Source organism: Staurois parvus, unplaced genomic scaffold (genome assembly GCF_062004578.1).
Source record: "Staurois parvus isolate SC_StPar_1 unplaced genomic scaffold, SC_StPar_1.0 ptg001782l, whole genome shotgun sequence".
Classification (NCBI taxonomy): domain Eukaryota; kingdom Metazoa; phylum Chordata; class Amphibia; order Anura; family Ranidae; genus Staurois; species Staurois parvus.
The window spans coordinates 66,542-89,430 of record NW_028319578.1 but is presented as its reverse complement, the minus strand read 5'-3'; the positions used below and the strand labels follow the sequence as shown (position 1 = coordinate 89,430).

The 22,889-nt window shown below is 45.1% G+C and overlaps 1 protein-coding gene across 1 annotated transcript; it reads right to left on the bottom strand.

Annotated features, from left to right (window-relative positions):
• Positions 1-14,342: 14,342 nt before the first annotated feature.
• Positions 14,343-20,459, bottom strand: LOC149434301 (uncharacterized). The gene is made up of 2 exons (XM_089663831.1): positions 19,663-20,459; positions 14,343-14,926 (listed from the first exon to the last, which is right to left on the bottom strand). Exons 1-2 carry the CDS (start codon positions 20,314-20,316, stop codon positions 14,780-14,782), a joined length of 801 nt encoding a protein of 266 aa, XP_089519957.1. The 5' UTR covers positions 20,317-20,459; the 3' UTR covers positions 14,343-14,779.
• Between the last annotated feature and the right edge of the window lie 2,430 nt (positions 20,460-22,889).

Sequence of the window (22,889 nt, the reverse complement as noted above, 5' to 3'; positions counted from 1 at the left end):
TGCTGTCCAAAAAGAATATTGCAGCACGTTTGAAGTTTGCAAAAGAGCACCTGGATGTTCCACAGCACTACTGGCAAAATATACTCTGGACAGATGAAACCAAGATTGAGTTGTTTGGGAAGAACACACAACACTATGTGTGGAGAAAAAAAGGCCCAGCACACCAACATCAAAACCTCATCCCCACTGTGAAACATGGCGGAGGGAGCATCATGGTTTGGGGCTGCTTTGCTGCCTCAGGGCTGGACGGATTGTTGTCATTGATGGGAAAATGAATTCCAGAGTTTATCAAGACATTTTGCAGGAAAATGTACGACCATCTGTCCGCCAACTGAAGCTCCGCAGAGGATGGGTGATGCAACAGGACAATGACCCAAAGCATACAAGTAATTCAACAAAACAATGGCTGCAACAGCACAGAATACGCCTTCTGGAGTGGCCCAGTCACAGTCCTGACCTCAACCGCATTGAAATGCTGTGGCATGACCTTAAGAGAGCGATTCACACCAGACATCCCAAGAATATTGCTACACTGAAACAGTTTTGTGAAGAGGAGTGGTCCAAAATGACTCCAGATCGTTGTGCAGGTCTGATCTGCAACTACAGGAAACGTTGGTTGAGGTTATTGCTGCCAAAGGAGGGTGAATCAGTTATTAAGTCCAAAGGTTCACATACTTTTTCCTCCCTGCACTGTGAATGTTTACATGTTATGTGCAATTAAACCATGGCAACATCTAATGTTTGTGTAGTATTATGTTCAGCAGACTGTGTTCTTCTATTGTTGTGACTTAGATGACGTTCAGAGCACATTTTATGCCCAATTCATGCAAAACTCCACGTAATCCCAAGGGGTTCACATACTTTTTCTTGCAACTGTATATACTGCATGTTAAAATGCTTTTTACTACAAAATATATGAAAAATACTTTTAAAAATACATTTCAAATATAATGTATGTCTTTAAAAATACAAATCTACATTTTTGGAATCCGTTTACAAATACCATATAAGTAAAAATAAATGTTAAAATTACTTCTTTATATGTAAAAAAAAAAAACCTGAAGAATATATGTATAAAAAAATACATTTTTAAAAATATATTTTTAAAAAATATATCCTTCAGAGTAAACAGCATAACTGTCAGATATCGCTGCAATATTAAAAGCAACAAATTAACTAAAAAAGAAAACAAAAAAAAAAAAAGAGAGAAAAATATTTTCATATATTTTGTAATAAAAAAGCATTTATTTATTTATTGAAATATATTGAATACGGCCAAAATTGTAGCATTTCATATATATGTCAATATATTTGGGAAGAATATTTTTAAAATATATTTTTCTTCCATGTGGGCATGATCCCCTCTAACTGGTTCCCAAGTTCTAGCGGGGACCCCCACATGAAGGGTCAACTGCTCTCTCTGAAAGGGGAGAGAATGTTGTGTCCTCAGTACTGGGCATCAAGTTGGGGAATATTAATATACAGATTGTGGGCGGGGTTATTAAAAATCCTGACCCTGAGAGTGAGTAATGGATGGCAGCAAACAGACCCGGCAACAGACAGACATAACTGGAGTGATCTGACTAGTACTGGATTTATTTTTCAGTGTTAAGTAAGGTGTAGCACTTTCAGGTATTTTGTACCTCCCACAGGACTCCACCCTGGCAATGCCTTCATCTGCTTTTCTCTCCAGAAGGACGGCGCCATCTTTGTTCAGGCATCATCCAGAGCCGTTATCCTCTTGCTGGACCGAGAAGCTGGCTCAGAGATAACACAATTTTGTAAATCCTGGTGACTGTGCAGTTCTTGGCTGTGTTCACAAATGTCTGACACAGATCAGCCCCCTGCTGCAGCCTCTCACGTTTCTACAAAGTTGCATTGGTGATCAGTAGGAAGAATGCCCCTTACATTGGGGGTCAGTGGGAAGAATGTCCCTTACATTGGTGGTCAGTGGGAAGAATGTCCCTTACATTGGTGATCAGTGGGAAGAATGTCCCTTACATTGGGGGTCAGTTAGAAGAATGTCCCTTACATTGGTGGTCAGTGGGAAGAATGTCCCTTACATTGGGGGCCAGTAAGAGGAATGTCCCTTACATTGGTGATCAGTGGGAAGAATGTCCCTTACATTGGTGGTCAGTGGGAAGAATGCTCCTTACATTGGGGATCAGTGGGAAGAATGTCCCATACATTGGTGGTCAGTGGGAAGAATGTCCCTTACATTGGTGGTCATTGGGAAGAATGTTCCTTACATTGGTGGCCAGTGGGAAGAATGCTCCTTACATTGGTGATCAGTGGGAAAGAATGTCCCTTACATTGGTGGTCAGTGAGAAGAATGTCCCTTACATTGGGGGTCAGTGGGTAGAATGTCCCTTACATTGGAGGCCAGAAGGAAGACTGTCCCTTACATTGGGGGTCAGTGGGAAGAATGTCCCTTACATTGGGGGTCAGTGGGTAGAATGTCCCTTACATTGGAGGCCAGAAGGAAGACTGTCCCTTACATTGGGGGTCAGTGGGAAGAATGTCCCTTACATTGGGGGTCAGTGGGAAGAATGTCCCTTACATTGGGGGTCAGTGGGTAGAATGTCCCTTACATTGGAGGCCAGAAGGAAGACTGTCCCTTACATTGGTGGTCAGTGGGTAGAATGTCCCTTACATTGGAGGCCAGAAGGAAGAATGTCCCTTACATTGGGGGTCAGTGGGAAGAATGCTCCTTACATTGGTGGTCAGTGGGAGGTTTGCTCCTTACATTGGGGGTCAGTAGCAAAAATATTACTTCCATTGGTGTCATGCTGCTGGCTTTGCCAAGTGACGTTGATCCTTGAACCTTGTAGGCACCATCACACGGGAGATCAGTCAACCACAGCTCAAGGAACCCTTTGCAAACTCTGGAGGTACCACGGAGCCCTGATTGAGAATGGGTTCAAGAGCGTTCTATCTTACAACCAAACCTATGCACAAACCTATCAACAGTGAGAGTAAAGGTCCAAAGATCGTAGCTGCGGCATTAACCATCACCACACAACATGACCATCTTTCTGCTTCGATGATATCTCCACTGTGAATGCTGATTTTCACCTGGAGGAAGAAAGTAAAAAAAAAGATATATATACATACATTGTATACAGAAGATCTCATAAATGGGACACGTTACGAAGGATTACGTGGCACCTTAGTGGCTCCCATTGTCACCTTAAAACAATGGGGTTCCTGGGTCCCTGTCTGGGTTCTGTTTGCACGGACGTGGTCTGCTCTTCACATGTTTGTCAGCAAAATTTAGACTTTTAGTTTCTCTAAAATTGGGATTTTTCTGGGATTTGGGTTCAATGCATTGCAGTCGATGGAGAAGACAAACATAAATTGGAAAAACAAATGAGGACGCATCTTCAAATGAAAAGAAACCTATGCTAATGTTAACGACCATTGGTGGTCTCCTTAGTTGCCTGGCAGTCTTTAGTTTTGGTGCGCATGAACCTACTGACCATGGAATTTAATTCTTTGCTGAAACAAAATTCTGATTTCTGGTCTCCAAATGTTTTTTCATGCCCAGACATACAATAAATAGATGATCCAAAAGCCTGGACAGGTCTAAGGGGACAGGTTGGTATTAAGGTGAAGCTCAAATAAAATGTCCAAACAACCTGGCAACTCACCTTTCCTGCTGCCCATCTCTACACTTCCAAACCCCACCCCTGAGGATCTGTGGTTCCTCCCACTGTTCTTTAGGTACCAACAAGCACAGTAGCGATGAAGGAGCCAGTGGATCAAACGACTGAGCACAATGAGGGATCAGTCACCTGGCTGGAGGTGTCTGATTCTGTGTGATCTTTGGCCACAGCTTTCTCCCTCAGTGGGAAGAATGTCCCTTACATTGGTGGTCAGTGGAAGGAATGTCCCTTACATTGGTGGTCAGTGGGAAGAATGTCCCTTACATTGGGGGTCAGTGGGAAGAATGTCCCTTACATTGGTGGTCAGTGGGAAGAATGCTCCTTACATTGGTGGCCACTGGGAAGAATGCTCCTTACATTGGGGGCCAGTAAGAGGAATGTCCCTTACATTGGTGATCAGTGGGAAGAATGTCCCTTACATTGGTGGTCAGTGGGAAGAATGCTCCTTACATTGGGGATCAGTGGGAAGAATGTCCCATACATTGGTGGTCAGTGGGAAGAATGTCCCTTACATTGGTGGTCATTGGGAAGAATGTTCCTTACATTGGTGGCCAGTGGGAAGAATGCTCCTTACATTGGTGATCAGTGGGAAAGAATGTCCCTTACATTGGTGGTCAGTGAGAAGAATGTCCCTTACATTGGGGGTCAGTGGGTAGAATGTCCCTTACATTGGAGGCCAGAAGGAAGACTGTCCCTTACATTGGGGGTCAGTGGGAAGAATGTCCCTTACATTGGGGGTCAGTGGGTAGAATGTCCCTTACATTGGAGGCCAGAAGGAAGACTGTCCCTTACATTGGGGGTCAGTGGGAAGAATGTCCCTTACATTGGGGGTCAGTGGGAAGAATGTCCCTTACATTGGGGGTCAGTGGGTAGAATGTCCCTTACATTGGAGGCCAGAAGGAAGACTGTCCCTTACATTGGTGGTCAGTGGGTAGAATGTCCCTTACATTGGAGGCCAGAAGGAAGAATGTCCCTTACATTGGGGGTCATTGGGAAGAATGTTCCTTACATTGGTGGTCAGTGGGAAGAATGTCCCTTACATTGGTGGTCAGTGGGAAGAATGTCCCTTACATTGGTGGCCAGTGGGAAGAATGCTCCTTACATTGGTGGTCAGTGGGAAGAATGTCCCTTACATTGGTGGTCAGTAAGAAGAATTTCCCTTACATTGGTGGTCAGTGGGAAGAATGCTCCTTACATTGGGGGTCAGTGGGAAGAATGTCCATTACATTGGTGGTCAGTGGGAAGAATGCTCCTTACATTGGGGGTCAGTTTGAAGAATGTCCCTTACATTGGTGGTCAGTGGGAAGAATGTCCCTTACATTGGAGGTCAGTGGGAAGAATGCCCCTTACATTGGTGGTCAGTGGGAAGAATGTCCCTTACATTGATGGTCAGTGGGAAGAATGCTCCTTACATTGGGGGTCAGTGGGAAGAATGTCCCTTACATTGGGGGTCAGTGGGAAGAATTTCCCTTACATTGGGGGTCAGTTTGAAGAATGCTCCTTACATTGGTGGTCAGTGGGAAGAATGCTCCTTACATTGGGGGTCAGTGGGAAGAATGTCCCTTACATTGGGGGTCAGTGGGAAGAATTTCCCTTACATTGGGGATCAGTGGGAAGAATGTCCCTTACATTGGTGGTCAGTGGGAAGAATGCTCCTTACATTGGTGATCAGTGGGAAGAATGCTCCTTACATTGGGGGCCAGTGGCAAGAATGTTCCTTACATTCCCCGCCCCAGAGGATCTGTGGTTCCTCCCACTGTTCTTTAGATACCAACAAGCACAGTAGCGAGGAAGGAGGCAGTGGATCGAACCACTGAGCACAATGAGGGATCAGTCATCTGAATGGAGGGGTCTGATTCTCTGTGATCTTTGGCCACAGCTTTCGCCCTCCTTTTGCAAAGGAGCAGCCCTAGAGGTGAATGTTTTGTTTCTTCTTTGCAGGTATCAGCTTGTATTGACCATCTATTTTAGCGAGAGTCACTTAAATTTCTACATCATCTCCAACCTGTCCTAGCTAAAGTGTAATTCAAATTTTGCTTCCTTTGAAGCCACCTGCCGATTGTTCTGCCTCCAGCAGGGAAATTCAGTGCGTTTCTTCACCTGCAATATTAAATTTGACCACTGGATGGAGCCCAGAATACATTGACTGTTTTACAGAAACTACAAACTGTTCAGCTTTAATAAAAGCTCCTGTCATCCTTAGGAAAGGAAACAGGTGCATCCTGGGAGCTCAGACTCCATTTTGAGAACCGAAGGAGGAGGAACCAGTCATCATACCTCCAGCACTAAACCTTCATCCCCTACAGGCAGCATCGCTGGTGAACTAGAATGTATTACCATGTATGTATGTTGCATACATTGATTGTATGTATTTCTCATTTGTTTTTTTCAATAGTTTCACCCACCCTGTTTTTGTTTTTTTTTAAATAAAACTTCAAGATTACATTCCGTCTGGATGATTGCAGAATAGGAGGGTTTAGCTGCATGTCAAGAGAAATGTGTAGCGAGGACAGAACAGTGATATTTACCTTTATAGAGATAGCAATGGCAGCAAATCCTAGTATCGGGCACAAAAAAAAGCTCATAATTGACCATAGTAGACAACTTTCTGGGTTAGCGCTTGTCTGCAAGGAAATTCTCCTATCAGAAGATATTTCCAAACTGGTTGGACCGATTGAGCTAGACCTGGTCGGCCTGACCAAAAGACCCGGTGAGGGGTTGGAGGTTTGTGCTTGAGAATCCGCCCCACTGGTTGGCTGGTGACATCTTGGCCTGGTTTGTTCTGTTATGGAATCTGTTGAAGGAGCAGGTGGTTGTGGATGCTCTACTGTAATCCAGAATGGTTCAAAGTACTCCGGAGGAGGTTCATCTAGAAGTAGTAATGGATAGACTGGATTTCGGCCAGCTGGTGTTGAAACGGAGGAGAAATATGACAAGGCGTCCGTGTGAGCTTCAGGGAAGGAGGTGGAGAACGATGGCTGAAAAGGTAGAGGCAGAGACTCGTAGGGTGGAGGTTCAGCTTGGTAGGGTGGAGGTGCAAAATCTCTTTCTAAGGCCTCTTCCATTTTGACCAGCTGGTGTTGAAAAGGCCGAGAAATATGACAAGGAGTCCATGTGAGCTTCGTAGGAGAAATTGGAGAACGAACGTTGAGACGGTAGAGGCAGAGACTCATAGGGTGGAGGTTTTATATCTCTTCTTAAGACTTCTTCCATCTGTACCGGTAATTAGAATTCAGTTGCTGATGGCTGCGAATCTTCTCCCTGGTTTCCCGTGCAGGATACGGTTTGACTCCTTGAACCTTCCGACTTTACTCCTGTATTCTGTCTATAAAGTCTTAACTATTAAGAAAGATTTGGTATGCAGATTGAATACCTTCTCTTTGCTGGAAGAAATGTCGATAATTGGTCAGCTCTGGGAAAACCTGTCAAACCGGACTTCGGAGGAGAAAATAATATTTCTATGTCATGTCAATGTCTCTGGCCCCTTAAGGTTCAAGTAGCACCTAAAGTATATTTTCACTTTTGCAGTCAAATTGGGATAAAACCTTCTTTAAATATGTTACGTCAACTTTTTTCAACCTTTTTTCGGTCACATCACCCTTTGGGTGGAAATTTTGAGGCACCCCAATTTAAACCAAAAAACCTTCATGTTACTTATCTATGAGAATCCTGAGTCTGGGACAAAGTATACAACCACCTTGATGAAAATAAACTTCACATCAGAAGCCCCTCCTTGCATGGAGAGTTCCACCATTACATCAGAGCTGTTCCTTCACATTAGAGTTCCCTCTTTATGTTAGAGGTCCTCATTACATCAGAGGTCCTTATCACATCAGAGGTCCTACCGTCATATCAAAGTTCTCCTTCACGTTAGAGTTCCCTCTTCATGTTAGACCCCCTCATCACATCAGAGGTCCTTATCACATTAGAGATCCTCATCACATCAAGGTCCTACCATCATATCAGAGTTCTCCTTTACATTAGAGTTCCCTCTTCATGTTAGAGATCCTCATCACATCAGAGGTCCTCATCACATCAGAGGTCCTACTGTCATACCAGAGTTCTCCTTCACATTAGAGTTCCCTCTTCATGTTAGAGGCCCTCATCACATCAGATGTCCTCATCACATCAGAGGTTCTACCGTCATATCAGAGTTCTCCTTCACATTAGAGTTCCCTCTTCATCTTAGAGGCCCTCATCACATCAGATGTCCTCATCACATCAGAGGTTCTACCGTCATATCAGAGTTCTCCTTCACATTAGAGTTCTCCTTCACATTAGAGGTCCTCATCACATCAGAGGTCCTTTCATCATATCAGAATTCTCCTTCACTTTATAGTTCCCTCTTTATGTTAGAGGCCCTCATCACATCAGAGGTCCTACCATCATGTCAGAGTTCCTCTTCACATTAGAGTTCCCTCTTCATGTCAGAGGTCCTCATCACATCAGAGGTCCTACCGTCATGTCAGAGTTCCCCTTCACATTAGAGTTCCCTCTTCATGTTAGAGGTCCTCATCACATCAGAGGTCCTCATCACATCAGAGGTCCTACCGTCATACCAGAGTTCTCTCTTCATGTTAGAGGCCCTCATCACATCAGAGGTCCTACCGTCATATCAGAGTTCCCCTTTACATTAGAGTTCCCTCTTCATGTTAGAGTCCTCATCACATCAGAGATCCTCATCACATCAGAGGTCCTACTGTCATATCAGAGTTCTCCTTCACATTAGAGTTCTCTCTTCATGTTAGAAGACCTCATCACATCAGAGATCCTCATCACATCAGAGGTTCTACCGTCATATCAGAGTTCTCCTTCACATTAGAGTTCCCTCTTCATGTTAGAGGCCCTCATCACATCAGATCTCCTCATCACATCAGAGGTCCTACCGTCATACCAGAGTTCTCCTTCACATTAGTGTTCTCTCTTCATGTTAGAGGCCCTCATCACATCAGAGGTCCTTCCATCATATCAGAGTTCTCCTTCACATTAGAGTTCCCTCTTCATGTTAGAGGTCCTCATCACATCAGAGGTCCTCATCACATCAGAGGTCCTTCCATCATATCAGAGTTCTCCTTCACATTAGAGTTCCCTCTTCATGTTAGAGGCCCTTATCACATCAGAGGTCCTTCCATCATATCAGAGTTCTCCTTCACATTAGAGTTCCCTCTTCATGTTAGAGGCTGTCAGGGTCCTGTCCACGACAGAAATTCTGGGAGATCTGGCATTTCAGCCAATACTCTACATAGCCGCCAAAGTACACATCAGCCTCATTCTGGTGCCAGACGTCCTTTATAAGGAGGCTCACCACTTCCTCTGATTGCTGGATGATCTCTAGCTCCACGTGCCTTGTTCCTGTTACCTGTGACTTCCTGATACTGACCCGGCTTGCACTTGGACCTGTCTGCTCTACTGAACCCCTGATCTGACCTTGGCTTGGCTAAAGGATACTCTCTCTCTCGCTCCTCTGTGTATGACCTCAGCTATCCCATCTGACTACGTCTGCTCTGTTTCCCACCTGGTACCTGACCTCAGCTTGAACCGACAACCCAGTAAACATCTAAATCCCGGAAGGGCTTGCATACCACGCACAGGCGCCTCCTGTCTGCAGACCTATCTCCGTGCACCAGCTGTGCTTCTGAGTGGACCACCAACCAGCACTCCTACAGGCGACCTGTGCAACTTTGGGCCTGACTCCCGCTGTCCCACTCTCAGGGGAGTCCAGAACTTAGCCACAAGTGAAGCCCTCTCTCCATTGGCGTCCATCACCAGGTATGTGATACCCTGTTGGTGAACTCATTGTGATATGAGGTGCTGCCACATTGACATGGTTGGTTCCAAGGAAGCCAGATGCAGTCTTGTGGGTATCAATTAGGACAACACACAAAATACTGACCTGGCTGTAACAGGAGCTCTAACAGGTCTACAGAAACAATAAAACCAGAGGATAAAGTTAGGCACCTAGAACACTGGTATAAACCTTTACAAGTCCAAAGTCCATTAGGGGACCTTGGCTTGAACCGGTTATCCAGTAAATCTGTAATCCCGGAAGGACTTGCATACCCCGCACAGGTGCCTCCTGTCTGCAGACCTATCTCCGTACACCAGCTGTGCTCCTGAGTGGACCACTAACCAGCACTCCTACAGGCGACCTGTGCCACTTCGGGCCTGACTCCCGCTAAGTCTGGAACTTAGCCGCAAGTGAAGCCCTCTCTCCATTGGCCTCCATCACCAGGTACGTGATAGAGGCCCTCATCACATCAGAGGTCCTACCGTCATATTATAGTTCTCCTTCACATTACAGTTCCCTCTTTATGTTAGAGGCCCTCATCACATCAGAGATCCTCATCACATCAGAGGTCCTACTGTCATACCAGAGTTCTCCTTCACATTAGAGTTCCCTCTTCATGTTAGAGGCCCTCATCACATCAGTGGTTCATATAGTGAACTCGGTGTAGAGTTATGCCCCCTGAGGTCATCACAAAGGACAAGGGGGCGCTCTTTACGTGTGGAGGAAAAGAAATTTAATCTCCAAACACGGAAAGGTTTCTTCACAGTGAGAGCTGTGAAAATGTGGAATAGACTCCCTCAAGAGCTGGTTGTGGCCAGCTCAGTGGATTGCTGTAGGGAAGTCCTGGATTCTTTCTTAGATACACAGAAAATAACTGGATACAACATTTATAGGTAAAGTTGATCCAGGGAATATCCGATTGCCTCTCGGGGGATCAGGAAGGAATTTTTTTTCCCCTGCAGGAGCAAATTGGATCGTACTTTCCTTGGTTTTTTTGCCTTCCTCTGGATCAACTGTGGGTGTAGGTTTATAACTTTTTTTTTTAATGGGGTAACTGGATGGACTTTTGTCTTTTTTCAGCCAGACTAACTATGTAACATCAGAGGTTCTACCATCATATTAGAGTTCTCCTTCACATTAGAGACCCTATTCACGTCCCTGGCACTGGCTTTGGTGCCAAATGGCCTATTTAGGCTGGATTGTGGCATTAACAGAGTGCTGAGTGGTCTTCAGCTAGTTCCTGCTTTACCTGGGTCCTGATCTTCTATATTTGCCTTTCCATGTATAACCCGGCTTGCCTCTGACTGGTCTCAGGACTCCTGCCTACCTGTTGTGACCTTGGCTCATACCCTAACTCCACTGCTGCCTTAAGTTCCTTTACTTGGCTACCTGTCCGTGAACTGATCCTGGATTGTATCCTGAATCTGCTTCTGCCTGATGTTGTTGTACCGTGCTGCCCGGCTGTTGGTGACCTTTTGGCTTTTGTGCTTTCTCTGCTCCTCTCTGCTCATCAAGTCTCACTGCGTACTGGCCTCTGGTCCCTGTCCAGTGATCCGTGGCCATCCGGATTCTGTAACCAACAGCTGGCGCTGCCTGCTACACCAGCCTTCGTGCCCCACCAGGTCCTCACACCTCCTCTCACCACTTTCAAGTGTGTTGGACAAGAGAAGCTCCTTCTTCTTCTCAATCTCCACTAGATATGTGACACAGTGAATAATTATTGGTCTCGCTCTGGCATGAGTGGTGATATGTAACGTATGTAGTGCAATTGACGCTTTCACATGTAGGTGCCCCGATTTAATGGACTGGAAGTGCTTCTGAGCGCTCAGGTGTAACTTTAATTTTTTGGGGGACAGGTTCTCTTTAATGAGACATCAGGGCATTTGGCTCATCACCAATGCACATGAACCCAGGGAATTATATTTTATTACCCACTCAACTTTCTGAATTACCAACCAAAGCACCAATCAAAGAACCTGGTGAGGAATTGGAAGCTGGTGCTTGGGAAACCTGTCTACTGGTTGGCTGGTGACATCTTGACCTTGTTTGTTCTGTTACGGAATCCATTGAAGGAACAGGTGGTTGTGGAAGCTCTACAGCTCCCCTCTGCTCTAGAGTCCAGTGGCGGTGTGCTTTACGCCATGGCATCCGACGCTTTGCATTGCACTTGGTGATGGAAGGCTTGGATGCAGCTGCTCGGCCATGGAAACCCATTCCATGAAGCTCTCTACGCACTGTTGTTGGGCTCATCTGAAGGCCACACCAAGTTTGGAGGTCTTTAGCTATTGACTCTGCAGACAGTTGGCGACTTCTGTGCGCTTCAGCATGTGTTGACCCCGCCCTGTCATGTGACGTGGCCTACCACTTGGTGGCTGAGTTGCTGTTGTTCCCAGTGGCTTCCACTTTGTTATAATCCCACTAACAGTTGAGCGTGGAATATTTAGTAGCCAGGAAATGTCAGGGATGGACTTATTGCCCAGGTGGCCACCTATCACGGGACCACGCTTGGAGTCACTGAGCTCCTGAGAGCGACCCATTCTTTCACCAATGTTTGTAGAAGCCGTCTGCATGTCTAGGGGCTGGATTGTATACACCTGTGTCCATGGAGGGGATTGGAACACCTGAATCACATGATATGGAGGGGATTGGAACACCTGAATCACATGATTGGGAGGGGATTGGAACACCTGAATCACATGACTGGGAGGGGATTGGAACACCTGAATCACATGATTGGAGGGGATTGGAACACCTGAATCACATGATTTGGAGGGCGGGGCCAATACTTTTGGCAATATAGTGTATATATATAAAAATATATACACAGAAAAGTGAACCTGCCCCAAACCTGGCCCATTACACACAATCGGAGCTAACTTCAGTAAATCCCGTATGTCAAAACAGAGGCACACCTAGTGGAATAAGTGGCTGCATTTATGCGACATGAAAATTTGAACTTCTCTAGGATTTGTTCTTCACTATTTCCCCTCACACCCAACAATTCCTCCAGATTAGTTCTGTAATTTGATGGTCAGTAGTAAAGTTTGAATGCGGAAGAGTCAGCCTTGACTTTGACAGGAATTTTCACATAGCTAACCTTCTGCATTTGGGGTTTAATCGAGCTTTAATGTGCCCGGAACCTGCAAGTGAAACCTGTATTTGAAACATTAAAGTGGTTCTAAAGTCTCAAGGTTTATTACCTTCACGCATTTTATGCCATTGGCTCCCGGTGCTGTCAATCACAGCCAGTGAGCCAATCGGAAGAGGCAGGGGGCAAAGAATGAATGGACATGCAGAGCAGCAGCTCTGGAGCGCACCCACTCGGGTGCCCCCATAGCAAGCTATTTGCTATTGGGGCACCCAACAGGAGGGAGGGGCCAGGAGTGCCAGTGGGGGTACCAAGAGGATCCAGGCTACTCTGTGCAAGACCGCTGCACACAACAGGTAAGTATGCTGTGGTTGTTATTTTTATTTTTTAAAAAACAAGACATTAGTATCACTTTAATGAGCATGGTGCTGTATGTTCCGTCTTTAGATCCAATCTGTCCCGGCAGTATGGTCACTTGCTGACTTGGCACCATCCTCAGGCAGTTTAACTCTTCAATACGACACGTAAGTTGAATCCAACACAATTATACTTCAGCTAATTGCAGTTCAGAGGGCGTTTTTCCAGTCTTTTGAAGTGTAAAAAGATAACAACTTTGCTAGAGCTTCTCTCTGTGAATTACTAACACTGGCTGAGGGAACATGGAAGAAATAGGGAGATGTCTACCCATAGGGAAGAAAAATATATTTGAAATGTATTTTAAAAATATTATTCCCAAATGTATTGACATATTTGAAATACTACAATCTTAGCCATATTAAATATATATCAAAATATATTTCAATAAATATATATATATATACACACACACACATAGATATACATATCTACATACATATATACATATATATATATACACATTTTGGCCATATTCAATATATTTAAAATATATATATATATATATATATATATATATACACTGCATGTTGAAATGCATTTTTTATATATTACAAAATATATGAAAAATAATTTTTTTAAATATATTCTTCAGATTTTTTTTAACATATAAAAAAGTCATTTTAACATATATTTTTACATATAATACAGAGCAGCATAGTGGCTAAATGGTTAGCACTTCTGCCTGGCAGTACTAAAGTCATTGGTTCGATTCCCAGCCACGGCGCCACCTGCCTGGAGTTTGCATGTGGGTTTGCATGGGTTTCCTCTGGGTACTCCAGTTTCCTCCCACACTCCAAAAAGTCATTCTGGTAGGTGAATTGGATCCTGTCTAAATTGGCCCCTAGTATGTGTATGTATGAATGTGAGTTAGGGATCTTAGCTTGTACGCCCCTTGAGGGCTAGGGACTGATGTGAATGTTCAATATATATGTAAAGCGTGGCGTAAATTGACAGCGATTTATAAGTACCTGAAATAAATAAATAATTTAAAATATATATATATCTGAAGAATATATTTTAAAAAATTATATTTTTAAAAATATTTTTCATATATAAAAAATGCATTTCAACATGCAGTGTATATATATATATATATATATATATATATATATATATATATATATATATATACACACACACTGCATGTTGAAATGCATTTTTTATATATGAAAAATATTTTTAAAAATATAATTTTTTAAAATATATTCTTCAGAATTTTTTTAACATATAATAAAGTCATTTTAACATATATTTTTACATATAATTGTAAATGCCTTCCAAAAGTTCAGATTTGTATTTTTAAAGACGCACAGTATATTTCAAAATGTATTTTTAAAAATATTTGTCATTTTTGTAATAAAAACGCATTTCAACATGCAGTATATATATTGAAGTATATTTATTGAAATATATTGAATACGGCCAAAATTGTAGTATTTCAAATATATGTCAATGTATTGGGGAAGAATATTTTTCAAATATATTTTTCTTCCATGTGGGTAGGTAGGATTGAACTAACTAGCACTCAACAAGAGGGAAGGAAAGAGGGAGATGCAACTTCACAAAATTCAATAAGTTGTAGTGGCCCAAAACCTCCACTAGATGTCAGCATCTGTAATCCAATGCAGTTCAATACATAAAAAGTACATGTAAGTGGGACAGAATGCCGTCAATGGGTCAAATGGGGCCTTGCCTGGACCACTGGATACCTGGGCTTTGCTTCCATCTTGTTCACTTTAGGAAATACGACGAGGAGGGGGAAGAGGAGGAGGAAGAGGAGGAGGAAGAGGAGGAGGAGGAGTTTTCTGCAGAAGTTGTAGTTTATCTTCCTAAACTATAAGCTATCAGGAAAGGAATTACTAATAAAAACATAAATCCACTCATTGTAGTTAAAACATTCAATATGATGACACAACGGGAATATTTCTCCGCTTTGGCGATATTTCCTCTGTCTACGTTTTGTCTCACCTGGAGGAATAAAGTGAAAAAGTTATATATTTACATTGTATACAGAAGATCCTGTAAAAGGAACATTTTATGAAGGACACTGCTTCGTCTTATTGGTTCGCATTGTCACCTTACAGTGTTGGCGTTAAGAATCCCCCCCTCCCAGGGGCTCTGTCTGCATGGAGTTTGTATGCTCTCCACATGTTTGTGTGAAGGGATGAGCAAAACTGAGGCTTTTTGTTTCCTTACCATCAGGATCTTTGAGAAAATGTTGCTATTTTGGTTAAATGCATTGGAGTCAATGAGGAAGGTGAAAGGTGGCAAAGGAAGAGAGGCACCGTAATCGCAGGAAAGGAAACCTACGCTGAGAGATAACCATTGCTGACTTTGTGAAAATGCTAACTGCCCGGCCGCCTCTTGGTATTGGTGCATTTGGTCCTACTGACCCGGAGCAAACGGAGGACTTAGAGTGACACTAAGCTCTGGCTTAACCACTTGTCACCGAAAGACGTATGGGTACGCCCAGGGGCGGACTGACCATTTGGAAAATCGGGCACTGCCCGAGGGCCCGGGGTCAGTAGGGGGCCCCATGAGATGCCCCTGGTACCTTTTTTATAGGCTTTTTTGAGTCCCATGATCCCCTATTGCCCGGGGGCCCCATGAGTTGTCAGTCCGCCCCTGCTACTGACCATGGAATTCTATTATTTTGCCGAAACAAAATTCTGATTTCTGGTCTCCAAATGTTTTTTCATGCCCAGACATACAATAAATAGATGATCCAAAAGCCTGGACAGGTCTATGGGGACAGGTTGGTATTAAGGTGAAGCTCAAATAAAATGTCCAAACAACTTGGCAACTTACCTTTCCTGCTGCCCATCTCTACAGAAATGAAGATCAGACACTTGCAAACCCCACCCCTGAGGATCTGTGGTTCCTCCCACTGTTCTTTAGGTACCAACAAGCACAGTAGAGATGAAGGAGCCAGTGGATAGAACAACTGAGCACAATGAGGGATCAGTCACCTGGCTGGAGGTGTCTGATTCTGTGTGATCTTTGGCCACAGCTTTCTCCCTCAGTGGGAAAAATGTCTCTTACATTGGGGGTCAGTGAGGAGAATGTGCCTTACATTGGTGGTCAGTGGGAAGAATGTCCCTTACATTGGTGGTCAGTGGGAGGAATGTCCCTTACATTGGTGGTCAGTGGGAAGAATGTCCCTTACATTGGGAGTCAGTGGGAGGAATGTCCCTTACATTGGTGGTCAGTGGGAAGAATGTCCCTTACATTGGGAGTCAGTGGGAAGAATGTCCCTTACATTAGGGGTCAGTGGGAAGAATGTCCCTTACATTGGTGATCAGTGGGAAGAATGTCCCTTACATTGGGGGTCAGTGGGAAGAATGTCCCTTACATTAGGGGTCAGTGGGAAGAATGTCCCTCACATTGGCGGTCAGTGGGAAGAATGTCCCTTACATTGGGGGTCAGTGGGAAGAATGTCCCTTACATTGGTGGTCAGTGGGAAGAATGTCCCTTACATTAGGGGTCAGTGGGAAGAATGTCCCTTACATTGGTGATCAGTGGGAAGAATGTCCCTTACATTGGGGGTCAGTGGGAAGAATGTTCCTTACATTGGTGGTCAGTGGGAAGAATGCTCCATACATTGGTGGTCAGTGGAAAGAATGCTCCATACATTGGTGGTCAGTGGGAAGAATGCCCCTTACATTGAAGGTCAGTGGGAAGAATGTCCCTTACATTGGTGGTCGGTGGGAAGAATGTCCCTTACATTGGGGGTCAGTGGGAAGAATGTCCCTTACATTGGTGATCAGTGGGAAGAATGTCCCTTACATTGGGGGTCAGTGGGAAGAATGTCCCTTACATTGGGGGTCAGTGGGAAGAATGTCCCTTACATTGGGGGGTCAGTGGGAAGAATGCTCCTTACATTGGTGGTCAGTGAGAAGAATATGCCTTACATTGGGGGTCAGTGGGAAGAATGTCCCTTACATTGGTGGTCAGTGAGAAGAATATGCCTTACATTGGGGGTCAGTGGGAAGAATGTCCCTGGTACCTTTTTCATAGGCTTTTTTGAGTTTGGGCAAGGACACAGTGGCCCCATTATCCCCTATTGCCCGGGGGCCCCATGAGTTGTCAGTCCGCCCCTGGGTACGCCGCCACAGTTTGAGCGGTTGCAGTCATGACCCCGGTATTTGTTTTAGAGTTGGCGAAGCTCTACAATGTAAAAGCGATCCTAGCGATCTAATTAGCCACTGGATCGTTTTTACAGGTGGCGCCCTCCGCTGCCTTTCCCATCCCACCGGGAAGCCCAGGACTTAAAGTGTTAGTAAATAAAGGAACAGTGTAAATAAAGAAAAAAGAAAAAAAAAATTTTAAAGCGCCCCCTTCCCTCCGTGCTCACGCGCAGAAGCGAATGCATATGTAAACAGTGATCGCAGCACACATGTGAGGTATCGCCGCAATCGTTAGAGTGAGAGCAATAATCCTAGTACTAGACCTCCTCTGTAACTGTAAAAAAAAAATTAAAGAGTGTAAAAATAAAAAATTTAATTAAAGAAGAAAACTAAAACATCCCACCATGCTCGCAGACAAAGGCAAACGCAGGCGTCTGTCCCACGGCGGCACGTAAATGGCGATCGCACCACATATGTGAGGTTATCGCCTATATCTAGCATTCATTCTAGTATCAGACCTCCTGTGTAACTCTAAACAGGTAACCTGTAAAAAATGTTTAAAGCGTCAACTATGGAGATTTTTATGTAGCGTAGTTTGTTGCCATTCCTCAAGCGTGCGCAATTTTAAAGCATAAAATGTTAGATATCTAATTACTCGCTGTAACATCCTCTTTCATATTAAAAAAAAGGGGGGGGTATATTGTGTTTTGTTTTTTTAATTCACTAAAGTGTCGTTTTTCCCGAACAAAATACATTTGAAAAAACGCTGCGCAAATACCATGTGACATAAAAAATTTCAAAGATCGCCATTTTATTTGCTAGGGTCTTTGCTAAAAAAAAAAGATATATATATATATACAATGTTTGGGAGGTTATCATTTTCTATCTAAAAATACAGATTTAAAGTGTTACAAAACCCCACACCGAGCATTCACTATATCCGCTCTCCCCGGACCCCGCATTCACTATATCCGCTATCCCCGGACCCCGCATTCACTATATCCGCTCTCCCCGGACCCCGCATTCACTATATCCGCTCTCCCCGGACCCCGCATTCACTATATCCGCTCTCCCCGGACCCCGCATTCACTATATCCGCTCTCCCCGGACCCCGCATTCACTATATCCGCTCTCCCCGGACCCCGCATTCACTATATCCGCTCTTCCCGGACCCCGAATTCACTATATCTGCTCTCCCTGGACCCCGCATTCGCTATATCTGCTCTCCCTGGACCCCGCATTCGCTATATCTGCTCTCCCTGGACCCCGCATTCACTATATCCGCTATCCCCGGACCCCGCATTCACTATATCCGCTCTCCCCGGACCCCGCATTCACTATATCCGCTCTCCCCGGACCCCGCATTCACTATATCCGCTCTTCCCGGACCCCGAATTCACTATATCTGCTCTCCCCGGACCCTGCATTCACTATATCCGCTCTCCCCGAACCCTGCATTCACTATATCCGCTCTCCCCGGACCCTACATTCACTATATCCGCTCTCCCCGGACCCTGCATTCACTATATCCGCTCTCCCCAGACCCCGCATTCACTATATCCGCTCTCCCCGGACCCCGCATTCACTATATCCACTCTCCCCGAACCCTGCATTCACTATATCCGCTCTCCCCGGACCCGGCATTCACTATATCCGCTCTCCCCGGAACCGACATTCACTATATCCACTCTCCCCGAACCCTGCATTCACTATATCCGCTCTCCCCGGACCCGGCATTCACTATATCCGCTCTCCCCGGAACCGGCATTCACTATATCCACTCTCCCCGGACCCTGCATTCACTATATCCGCTCTCCCCAGACCCTGCATTCACTATATCCGCTCTCCCCGGACCCCGCATTCACTATATCCGGTCTCCCTGGACCCCGCATTCACTATATCTGGTCTCCCTGGACCCTGCATTCACTATATCCACTCTCCCCGGACCCTGCATTCACTATATCCGCTCTCCCCGGACCCCGCATTCACTATATCCGCTCTCCCTGGACCCCGCATTCACTATATCCGCTCTCCCCGTACCCCGCATTCACTATATCCGGTCTCCCCGGACCCCGCATTCACTATATCCGCTCTCCCAGACCCTGCATTCACTATATCCGGTCTCGCCGAACCCCGCATTCACTATATCTGGTCTCCCTGGACCCTGCATTCACTATATCCACTCTCCCCGGGCCCTGCATTCACTATATCTTATGATCGGACACATATGGGAGTGTCGATTTCGTGGTCCCCCCACCACATGCTGTGGTTCCTTCCACCAGCCCCCATTTAGCAACAGTAATGTAGGGGCCAGTGGGTCAAACCACTGAGCTCAGTGGGTGATCAGCCATCTGACAGCATATCAGCCTTTATTGGATTTTTGTCCACAATTGAGTGGCGCGGGCAGCAGGAAAGGTTAGTTCTAAGTTCTCTTGGCATTTAACCTATTTATTTTGGTAAATCTTTAAATTCTATACAGATATTTCCAACTTGCCCTGTAAGTCAGTGACATTTTAATTTAGATTTTGCTTCTTTTGAAGCCACCTGATCTTCTCCAGCTCTTACTGAGATATTTACCTTTATAGAGATAACAATGGCAGCAAATCCTAGTACTGGCATAAAAAAAAAGTTGATAATTGACCATAGTAGACAACTTCGTGGCCTAGCAATTCTCTGCAAGGAAGTTCTCTCACCAGACGAATCCAAACTGGTTGGACGGAGGGAGCTTGAACTGGTCTGTCCATCCAAAGAACCTAGGGAGGGATTAGAGGTTTGTGCTTGGGAAGACTCCAAACTGGTTGGACGGAGGGAGCTTGAACTGGTCTGTCCATCCAAAGAACCTAGGGAGGGATTAGAGGTTTGTGCTTGGGAAGACTCCAAACTGGTTGGCTGGTGACACCTTGACCTGGTTTGTTCCGTTACGGATCCTGCTGAAGCATCAGGTGGTTGGGGAAGCTCTACAGTAATCCAGTATGGTTCAAAGTAGTCCGGGGGAGGTCCTTCTATGTAATCCGGGGGAGCTTGTTCTGTCCGTAGCTCCAAAAATGATAAGCCTGGATAAGTTTGGCCAGTTGGTGTTGAAATGGAGGAGAAATATGACAAGGAGTCCGTGTGAGCTTCGGAGAAGGAAGTGGAGAACGATGGATAAGAAGGCAGAGGCAAAGACTCGTAGGGTGGAGGTTCGTCTTGGTAGGGTGGAGGTGCACCATCTCTTTCTAAGGTCTCTTCCATCCGTTCATAATTCGAATTTAATCGCTGATGGCTGTGAATCTTCTCCCTGGTTTTTCATGCAGAGTGCGGTTTAACTCCGAGAACTTTACACCAACCCAGAAGTTCTATTCTTTCTACAGAACCTTGCTGTAAGTAGGTCAGTATGTAGGTTGAATAACTTCTCAGTCAGTAGAAATTCTAACAATTTGTTTAGGGTTGTGTAAACCAGTAATACCAGATTTCACTGAAGAAAACATTACGTACGTCAATGTCTCCGATCCCTCAAGCTTAGCCCTTAAAGCAGAACTCCAGCAGGAAAAAAATAGAAGATACAATGTATAGCCCATTAGAAAACAATTGTTGCAATATTTCCTTTTAACCACTTCCAGTCCGGACACTTTCCTCCCCTTCCAGTCCGGACACTTTCACCCCCTTCCAGTCCGGACACTTTCCTCCCCTTCCAGTCCGGACACTTTCACCCCCTTCCAGTCCGGACACTTTCACCCCCTTCCAGTCCGGACACTTTCCCCCCCTTCCAGTCCGGACACTTTCACCCCCTTCCTGTCCGGACACTTTCACCCCCCTTCCTGTCCGGACACTTTCACCCCCTTCCTGTCCGGACACTTTCACCCCCTTCCAGTCCGGACACTTTCACCCCCTTCCAGTCCAGACGCTTTCCCCCCCTTCCAGTCTGGACGCTTTCCCCCCCTTCCTGTCCGGACACTTTCACCCCCTTCCAGTCCAGACACTTTCACTCCCCTTCCAGTCCGGACACTTTCCCCCCTTCCAGTCCGGACACTTTCCCCCCCTTCCAGTCCGGACACTTTCACCCCCTTCCAGTCCGGACACTTTCTCCCCCTTCCTGTCCAGACACTTTCCCCCCCTTCCAGTCCGGACACTTTCACCCCCTTCCTGTCCGGACACTTTCACCCCCCTTCCTGTCCGGACACTTTCAGCCCCTTCCTGTCCGGACACTTTCCTCCCTTCCTGTCCGGACACTTTCACCCCCTTCCAGTCCGGACACTTTCACCCCCTTCCAGTCCAGACGCTTTCCCCCCCTTCCAGTCCGGACACTTTCCCCCCCTTCCAGTCCAGACACTTTCACTCCCCTTCCAGTCCGGACACTTTCTCCCCCTTCCTGTCCAGGGCAATTTTCAGCTGTCAGCGCTATCACACTTTGAATGAGAATTGCGCGGTCATGCAACACCGTACCCATATGAATTTTTTACCATTTTTTTGAGACAGATAAAACTTTTTTTTGGTGGTATTTATTCACTGCCGGGATTTTTATTTTTTTTGCTATGTAAATGAAAAGTCCAAAAATTTAGAAAAAAAGTGTATTTCTTATAAAATTTAGCAAATAAATAATATTTCATCATAAATCTTGGGCAAAATGTATTCCGTTATCTTTTTAGTAACAAAAAAAAAGCAAAATTAGTTTATAACCAAAAATTATAATTTTGAAACTTTTTTTTTGTATTTTTATTTTATTTTTTATAAATTTAATTTTTTTTTTTTTTACATACTGCCACCCTAGCAGTGCAGTGTCACAATGGTGACACTGTACTACTTGTTGGGGGTGATGAAGATCTTTTTTTTTTTTTTTACACTGATTGCTTTTACACTCATATAGGATGTAAAAGCAATAATTTATTTTTCTCTCTGTCTGCATTCTTGCAGCCATTGAGAACTACTGAGTGAGCTGTGATTGGTCACAGCTTGTCACATGGTACAAGGCTGTTGTGAATAGCCCTGTACCAGGTGACCTCTGTGATCATTCACAGATTTCACACGTAGTAAGCAATGATGTCACAAGTGACATCTTGCGTACTACTTTGCATGTGATTACTGATTGGCCAATCAGCGATCACATGATCGGGACCTTGCACAGAGGTCCCATCCGACGATCGGTGTTCCATTGTGTCTGGAGGACACAGCGGGCACCGGATTGCAGTGCTGCACGCTCCCAGAGAGCACACACAAGCTGGGTGTGGGGAGGCCGTTTATAAACGACCACCCGACCCTGCAGTGCCACCGTCTGGCCGTTTATATACAACGGCCGAATGGGAGGTGGTTAATCCAGAACATTTTCTCTCTGTACATCTCCACTGCCATAAGATGTCCTCAGTCTGATGGTCAGCATCATTCAGATTACTTTCTCTGAGTCCAGGTTGTTATGAACCCACCCCCAGTCTATGACTGGATGGTGAAAGGAGAAGCAGCACAGCGATGCGCTCATCTATTTTGTCACTTTACATTCTCCTCCTATCAGCAGTGTCAGGACACTGCCATCAAGTGCCCAGGGCAAGGATGCCAAAAATTGCCCCCCCCCCTTCCCCACAAAATGTCTGAGCATTGTTTGTCAGCAAAAATTCCCTCCCCCACATAAAAGAATCAAGCAATCATCTTCACATTTACCCCCTAAGCATAAACTCCCTTAGCAAGTCGAAATTCTCCTCCAACAAACATTCACCCTCTCAGCACAAATCCCCCCTCCCAACTGAAATCCTCTCCCTGCCCAAATCCCCCCCTCCTACCACAAATCCTCTACTCCTTAAATTTTCCCTCTGAGCATAAATCCTTTTCCCCTCCAA

Coding starts and splice junctions, on each gene's coding strand:
- LOC149434301 (XM_089663831.1), bottom strand. CDS start 20,316: ATGGAAGAGACCTTAGAAAGAGATGGTGCACCTCCACCCTACCAAGAC. Junction 14,927..19,662: donor CCATTGTTATCTCTATAAAG/GTAAATATCTCA, acceptor TTATTCCTCCAG/GTGAGACAAAACGTAGACAG.